Below are 8964 nucleotides of genomic sequence, written 5' to 3'. Positions count from 1 at the left end.
TGCATATCTGATTGATTCTTGGTGAAAATTTGGTGAAATTCTGATGAAATTTGATTAAATTTAAGCTTTAAAGTTCATGTTCTTGGGCAGCTGGGAAAAAAGAAACCCTAAGCTTAAATTGAGGTTCAATTTGTGTTGAAATCATGTAGAAAAGATGGGGTTTTAGTGGCTGCTAATTTATTATGAATTATAGTAAAAATCGGTTGCTGAAAAGACTGAAAAACGGGTAAAAACAGAGAAAGAATCTGAAGAATTTATGAAGAACATGAAGAACACTTTGAGTGTGATGAAGAACAATGAAGAACAGGCCTTAGATCTTAAAAAGGGCAAGGACGTAAAATTTTTGGTGTTTTAGGGGTTGTCTGGTAATTTCTGAAAGTTAGGGTGGTAAAAGTAGAAATATTAAAAGTTACGGGTGGTAAAAAGTGAATTTTAAAGGTTAAAGGTTAAAGTAAAGTTAATTTTCGAAAATATATTAATAAAATAATAAATAATAATAAAATATTAAATAATAATATTTAATTAAAAATAATATTTTAATAAAAATAATAAAATAATGCAGAAAAGGCAGTTTTCTGTAAAAGCTGTAGAAAGACAACTTTAAGTGCAGAATCTCATAATTACCTTCATAAAACACTTAGGGAGTGGTAATAACATGTTAGTGAGGCAAAGATAAAGAAAAGATAAAAAGTTAAAGAAAAGATAAAAATCGAAGAAAAAGTCTGTAATGTTTTAATGACAGAAAAACAGATAGAATTAGTGAACGAACTAGGGCAACATAGTTAGTCCTTGAGTTGCGACTAGGGTTAAGTATTATATGAAAAGTTAAACTGTTTCAGTATAGACTTAATGAACCTATACTTGGGACAGGCTAACTATTCATACCGAAATTTACATAAGCTTTAAATACATATGTTAAGCAGAGAAACTAGAGCAGAGTAAAGAAACACAGAGAACAGAGTAACCAGAGCAGAATAGAGGGATACAGAGAAAAGAGTAATCTGAGCAAAGTAAAAAGACACAGAGAAGAGAGTAATGTGACAAAGAGAAATGGTTTGAGTTAAGATGTTGTAAAAGTAAAAGCTGTAGAGTTTGTATAGCATGATTGAACAGAGAAAGAAAGAGGTACAGCATAAGAATGTGAAAGTGATGATGAATAATGAGAATGTTAATGAATGATGATAATGAGAATGATTATGTAAGAATCTGCTGCAGAGAGGCAGTCAGATAGATGGTGGTACGACCACTGAGAGCGCTTTCCTGGGATACCTTGCTATAATGCTTTGCTGTAAGACAGAGGTTGCTTACAGAGGTATCAAGATGAGTGTGCTCCTGTAAGACAGAGGTTGCTTACAGTGAGTGTGTTGTTGCTCCTGTAAGACAGAGGTTGCTTACAGTGAGTCTGTTGGGCGTATATCGGCTAATAAGTTTCGCCCTGCAAGACAAAGGTTGCTTGCAGTGGATACCCTGCAAGACAAAGGTTACTTGCAGTGGATATTGCCAATAGGAAAGCCTTATCCAGACAGAGGTTTCTGGGTAACGTCGGGAGCGGGTATGTAACCGACAGATGAGCTCATTACCTGCACTAGGGCTAGACATGCATCATACTTGGTTGTGCATTTTCTCTATTATGATTGTTGCATGAATGTATGCTTTCTTTGTTTGTATTCTATTCTCTGTGTTTGTGTCTGTGTTTTACTTTCTTGTATTCTTCTGTTTGTGATCTTTTTCTGTTTTCTCTATTTTCTCTATTTATCTGTCTTCTGTTTACTACTTCTCTATATTTTGCTATTAGTCTGCTAAACAACACAAAATTAATGAACGTAACTAATAACCCCGGCCCTACTAAGAACTCCCCAGTTCTTACCCCTTCTCTCTCCCTTCCCCCTCCAGATGGAAGCATGAGTACCCTTCCGTAGTTCGCTGATGACCGTTCGTAAAGAGAATTCCGCTCTAGGTAGTCTTCTGAGTCTAGGGTGAATCTCTTTATTTATGTATATGTATATACTGTGAGACCAGCCAACGTCTGCACCCCGTTCGTATGCGCACTTTAACCTGAATCCTGTGTACGAGACTCCCGTTGTGTGGCTACTTGATGAGGTACCAGAGGGACGTCCTATGGCAATGTCTGATCGTGCAGAGGAATAGCAGATGATGTCCTACCTTTGGTGACGTTCACTTGACTTGAGTTTTGAAGACTTAGAACGTACTTTCCCTCGCTTTAGTAGTTTAGAGGGACTAGGCGAGTCTAGAGTCTAGGCTAGCCTGGGTGCCAGCTTGAACAGGTCAGGACCTGGGATGTTGTATATATATATGTGTGTAGGCTAGCCTGGGTGCCAGCTTGAACAGGTCAGGACCTGGGATGTTGTATATATATGTGTGTGTGTGTGTGTGTGTGTGTGTGTGTGTGTGTGTGTGTGTGTGTGTGTGTGTGTGTGTGTGTATAGATATTATTTAGCTATATCTAGGGGTGTTCTAACTAAAAGTCTATACTCTAATAAAGGCTGGATCACTGAATCTTGTTAGCTGCTTGTGATGTATTTATGTGTGGTTGTTTATAACTGTTTTATCTGTTATTATTTGTGAATTGATTATAAATGATTATGTTTATTAATCCAAACGTTTTCAAAAAAATACACCTCGCAAATTAACTACGCTTTTAACAACGAATCAGGCTCATATGATAAATAATAGATAATAACTAGGAAGACAAATTGGTAGCGCTCAGTTTCCGGTGTGTCTTAGGCGTACTGAAAATTGGGTCGTTACATAAAGCATATACACTAAATAGCAATTTCAACAAAGCAAAGTTTCCATTTCCAAATAGACAAAATATCCACCCACAAAGACTTAAATTTTTTTTCCCTCTATCGTCCATCCTAGAAAATGAATAAGTAAAATAATCATTTTCCAATCATCTTTCAATACTTAAAAGACACTACTCCGAACTACAAATGAATCAATAACAATGAGATCATCCGTGCTCTAAATAGAATTGTTCATGTATTTCATTATCTACAGTAGTATATATTCTGTTGTTGCCACATAAGCATGAAAACGATATAATTTTGGATAGTGAAGTATTTATCACATATCTACCATTTGTTATCATAAAAGACCAAATTGATAAATTTTTCTTCAAAACTAATTAGTCCGAAATCAAAATCTTCAGGAACCTAATTGTCACTTTACTCTTTTATTTTTATTGTAAAAAAAATTTATTGAAGCTATAAGTTTCTCATCCCTTATACCCTCGAATCGTTTATGCTACCGGAGGATCAAATTCTTCTAAAATCGTTTATACACTGGATTTGTTTATATTATCGAAGGATCAAATTCTTCTAAAGCGAGAAAATTGACAATTAATTGCTCATCCACTGATAATTAGCTATTTATTTTATCACTTTACTAATCTCCTTCCTTTTACTAATCTCCTTCCTTCAGTGGATCTAAATTCGCTCATAAAATTCCTCTGAAAAGAGATGCCGATCATATATATCAATCTAAATTCAATTTAACGGGGAGCAAGGCTAATTCAAAAGACAATTTGTTCCCCTTTAAGAATTCAGAGGCCAAGAGTTTGAAAATTATCTAAATGAACATTCAGGTTCAGATAAAACGACAAGAAGAAGAGTATAGAGAAAATAAACTAGAGTAAATGGGAATAGGTCCAACAAAGAGAACGAAATAATAGTAACTCAAGCTGAGGGAACTGGAGCATCCTTCACTGATTCACGCCATGCATACTGTCTAGCTCCATCCTTGTCAACAATTTTGATAACAAAGTTTGGTGGTGCCACAACCAACCTCGACCTGATTTCCATAATGCATTTATCTACCAGATCAATTGCTTCTTCCACTGACATTCCACTGTGGTAGTGTCTGTCCATCATTGACAACGAAAAGTACGAGCCATAACCAAAAGCTCCCTTGTCAACCTTGTGCATTGTCGCAATGTAGTCAATGTAGTAAAGTGAAGGGCCTGTCTCCTTGTCATAACCAGCAAGAAGAACGTTCACAAAGTAGGGGTTCTGACAAAAAAAAAAAAAAAAGATATATATATATAAATTCAGTATCCAAATCAAGTAAATGCTAACGGTTACAGCTATGTAATATGTGACTCGCCATGTTAAACCAAGTTGAAGGAGAGAGAGAGAGGAAGCCAAAAATCTTATTGATGATAGCCTCACAAAATGAACAAAATTTAAGGATATGTAACACATGAGGGTATTAATAAAAGAAACGAGCATTAACTACTTCCTCAAATGCTAACGCATTATTATAAAATAAACTCAAAGTGAGAGGCAGGGACACCACAACATAGATTACAGCCCATCAATACAGAAGATAAATGTTATTAGATGATGCAATGGCATGAAGAATAATGCTAAATAGACAGGACAAGAATCAATGAGAACCCTTTTACATCATCTCATCTTAAACAACGGAAAGATCTCTCAATCACTCCTTACTTAGTTGTAGATCATGCAGCCCAGTGCACAAGCCTACACCTAGTGGGTTTGAAAGGGTTAGATCACAGCGGAAAGCCTTTCATCTTCTTACCATGTACTTAATCTTATGTACAGGAAAACTGCGTTAAACACGAAGGTTGTATATGGCCATGAATGTCTACAGCTTCAGTGTAGTTTAAGTGTACAACATAAAGCTCCAATGTAGTACAACCACAATACAATGGCTATCAAACAATTATCATCAGAACAAAAATCCAGCTCAGACTTCAGAGAACAGCTGCATGAAACATCTTCTCCGATGCCAACTCTTCCTATCTCTACGGCAACTCAGAAATATCAAAATACTTAACTGACACAAACACATCACAATCAAGAACCTCCCCCAAAGCACAGGAAAATCCATAGACAGATTAACCCAAAGCACAGTAACAAAATGGGCAGTCTGGTGTGAAACATCCTGTGTTATGCAGAGTTCGAGTAGGCAGCCTAACCTATGCAAGCAGCTGCTGATTCAAGGGCTTGACCCCATGACCTTTAGGTCATACCGAAGCAACTCAATTGTTCCCCTTCACAGATCAAACTGGGTAACAATCCTTTCTAATCATATAATTAAAACACAAACATTTGGCAAAAACCCATAGATTCTGAAATAACAATACACACAATAACAAAGTAGGAGCTGAAAGGCATGGCCTGAAGTAAGAATGAAGAAATTTACCTAATTACTCATAAAATCAGGGGAAAAGGAAGAATTAGGTCAAAAATTGTGGAAAAGGGAAAAACAATGGGGGTTACCTTGCGAAGAGCGGTGGCTAACTCGCCACGGGTGAAATTGGCAGCGGCGGCAGTGGTCAAAGGGATCCCATTACGGAACTGGTAGAGAGCCACGTTCTTCTGTATGTACTCGGTGAACTGAACCCTGCAACCAGAGAGTACCAACAGAGTTCAAAAATAAAAATAAAATCGAAGGTTCTAGAAGGAATGAGAGAAGGTAAGAGGGAGAGAGGGACCTGTCACCCGGCTCACCGCTGGCGGCGATGAGTTTGTGGGAGTCGAGGACCATGATCTTGTCTTCGTTGGACTTGTGTACAAGGATGCTGTGAACCGCCGACGTGTCCGCCACCACGATCGCGAACCCGTTACCCACCAAGCCAAATACGCACTCCATCTTCTTTCTTCCTCTTCCTCTTCCTCCCTTCACGAATCTCTTTATCTTCTTTTCCCTTCTCACGGCGAAATAAAAAACAGTAGAGTTCCCAGCTTCTTCTTCTCTCACCAACACACAGTGACCACTTTAACTCGCAAAAGTTTGCATTAGTTGACGAAAAACATAGAGTAAATATATTGATATTTTCGGCATTCAAACTTTTATTTTCAAAAAGTCATAAAAATTTATTTTAATCAATTTTTTATATCTATATTAAATAAATAAGTCTCTAACAAATTTTATTATAAGATAAATAAATTTTAAAAATATTATTATAAAATAAATTATTCTCCTTTAAAATAATAAAAATATCAGTATGACAAAAATAACTTTTGAAGACTTTTAAAAAATTAAAATTTATTGTTCGATCCAAAATTTTTTGCAATCAATTTAAATATTTATTTATAAATAAAAATAATTTTTATAAACAAAATAAAACGATTATTAACTCTACGATATTTTTAAAAATTTTAAAATTTAATATTCAATTATATTTAGCAAATAATTTTTTAGATGGATGAATTTGTCTTAAAATTTTAAATATTACACTAATTTATATTTTATTGTATTAGAATAGTTTTGTATTCATATCCTGCCCCAAATGCAATCTAAGTCCATTAAAGATAAAGGCCTCTCAAAGGTGGCCTCTTCCACTCACTCGACCTCCTAAAAGGTCGGATGCGATAAGAAGGTTCAGTTTCACTTATCTAAATAAGTAACTACCTCTCCAAATCTCTCTTATTATCTCTATCTCACCTAGAAGATGGATCCCAACAAACTCCCAAATAAAGGGAACGGTTATCCACCAATAAAGGTGGAACTACTCCCAAAAGTGGTTATCTACTCTACTATAAATACACTGATACTTCTCATGTATATTCAAGTTCCAATCTACTAAAAACATCTTAAAGCCCTTGCTAACTTAAGTATCGGAGTCTCTTGCAGGTACCACCCTCACCTCCTCATGAGAAACTCGGATAGCGGCACCCGGCACCAATACAAGTCAGACGCTGCCTCAGAAGGAGTCTGGACCTTATCTTCAGGCCCAAAATACCGTTTTAGGTAACCCCCGGAACATTGACGCCTTTGCCGAGGACTTGGAGCTTAACCTTTGATAAATGGTGGACAATCAATACGAAGACGGTCACACGGCGTCGGAGTCAGAACCAGAGCACCACCATGATGACTTGACGTTGGCATTACCTCCACCTCGAGAAAGAAGGCATGCCTCCACGGAGAAGGAACGTCGAGAAACCCTCAACCATAGCGGATCTATTCATAGGTTCACCTCGAGGACAAATAACCACCCCATCCAACAGAAATGCTGGGGTTAGTTCACGGCCACCGTGAACGACTAGAACAACTTGAACTAGTAGTTGAATGACAACGAAAAGCAAAACGAAAATTGCGAAAGGAGGTACGATGAAGAAAATAGCTGGAGGAAAAGCTCTTAAGATTGGAGGCCGACCTCCAAAGACGAAGCAATCGGGCAGATCGGGAGGAAAGTCCTCTGGGAGGAGAAGATCCGTTTGTTGAAGAGATCATGCGAGCTAGGGTTCCCAAAAATTTCAAAACTCCCAACATGAATCTCTATGATGGAACGACCGATCAGAGGCACCACTTCAGTAATTTCAAGAGTCGGATGTACCTAGCCGATGCCTCTGATGCAACTCATTGCAAAGCCTTCCCGACAAGTTTGACCAAAGCTGCGATGAAGTGGTTTGATAACTTATCTCCCAAGTTGATAATTTACTTTGATGACCTAGCTAGGAAGTTCCTTACTAGATTTTTGGTGCACGAAATTGCAATCACATTTTTGTAACTCCGCACAACTAACCAGCAAGTGCATTGGGTCGTCCAAGTAATAAACCTTACGCGAGTAAGGGTCGATTCCACAGAGATTGTCGGCTTGAAGCAAGCTATGGTCATCTTGTAAATCTCAATCAGACGGATTCAAATGGTTATGAGGTATTGATAATTAAAAGGTAAATAAAACGGAAAATAACATAGAGATACTTATGTATTTCATTGGTGGGAATTTCAGATAAGCGTTCGGAGATGTTTGTTGCTTCTGAACCTCTGCTTTCCTATTGTCTTCATCCAATCATGCGTCCTCCCTTCCATGGCAAGCTGTATGATCTTCTCAATGAAAATGGTCCGGCTACAGTTTCTGTACGGCTAATCAACTGTCGGATTTCTCATCTCGGATGAAAAATACCAGGCACAGCTACCGCATGGCTAATCATCTATCGGTTCCCACTTGTGTCGGAATAGGATCTTTCTATCCTTTTGCACACTGTCACTACACCCAACAGTCGTGAGTTTGAAGCTCGTCATAGTTATCCCGTCCCAGATCCTACTCGGAATAACACAGACAAGGTTTAGACTTTCCAGATCTCAAGAATGCTGCCAATTGTTTCTAGCCTATACCACGAAGGTTCTAACCATGCGGACTCGGTTCGTGGATCAGAGACCTAAGAGATTATACTCCAGCTGTCGTCCAATGACTACGTTGAACATCATGTAGACCGCTTGTGGTTATCAGGCACGCGGATATTGGCTAAGCGAGTAATGAAGATAGTGGGTGATTGTCACGGGTCACCCCTTTCATTCTGACTTAACTGAATTAAGTACGAGAGTATATCTTGGAGAAGAAGTAGGCGTGAATTGAAAGAGAAATAATAATACTTACATTAGTTCATAAAGAACAGCAGAGCTCCTCACCTTAATCTATGAGGTATAGAAACTCCATCGTAGAAAATACATAAGAGAAGAAGGTCTAGGCATGGCCGAATGGCCAGCCTCCCAAGTGGCATAAGATAATTCTCAAAAGCTGCCCGCCTCTAAATACAATAGTGAAAAGTGCTATATATACTAAATTAGTTACTAGGGTTTACAGAAAATGAGTAACTAAGTGCAGATAGTGCAGAAATCCACTTTCGGGACCCACTTGGTGTGTGCTTGGGCTTAGCTTTAAAGCTTTCACGTGCACAGGCCATTCTTGGAGTTAAACGCAGATTGGATGCCAGTTTGGGTGTTTAACTCCAGTTCTGGTGCCAGTTCCGGCGTTTTACACTAGAAAAGGGTCTTTGGTAGGTGTTTGGACGCCAATTTGGGCCATCAAATTTTGGACAAAGTATGGACTGTTATATATTGATGGAAAGCCCAATATGTCTAATTTTCAATGCAATTAAGAGCATGCCAATTGGGCTTCTGTAACTCCAGAAAATCCACTTTGAGTGTAGGAGGGTCAGAATCCAACAGCATCTGCAGTCCTTTCTCAAC

The 8964-nt window shown here is 38.0% G+C and overlaps 1 protein-coding gene across 1 annotated transcript; it reads right to left on the bottom strand.

Moving 5' to 3' along the window:
* Positions 1-3494: 3494 nt before the first annotated feature.
* Positions 3495-5793, bottom strand: LOC130970163 (proteasome subunit beta type-2-B). Its single transcript, XM_057896157.1, has 3 exons — positions 5483-5793; positions 5268-5391; positions 3495-4031 (listed from the first exon to the last, which is right to left on the bottom strand). The coding sequence occupies exons 1-3, from the start codon at positions 5638-5640 to the stop codon at positions 3699-3701; spliced, it is 615 nt and encodes a 204-aa protein (XP_057752140.1). The 5' UTR covers positions 5641-5793; the 3' UTR covers positions 3495-3698.
* Between the last annotated feature and the right edge of the window lie 3171 nt (positions 5794-8964).

The sequence above is a fragment of the Arachis stenosperma genome, chromosome 3 (assembly GCF_014773155.1).
Source record: "Arachis stenosperma cultivar V10309 chromosome 3, arast.V10309.gnm1.PFL2, whole genome shotgun sequence".
In the NCBI taxonomy this organism is placed as follows: Eukaryota; Viridiplantae; Streptophyta; class Magnoliopsida; order Fabales; family Fabaceae; genus Arachis; species Arachis stenosperma.
This window is presented reverse-complemented; position numbering and strand designations above follow the sequence as displayed.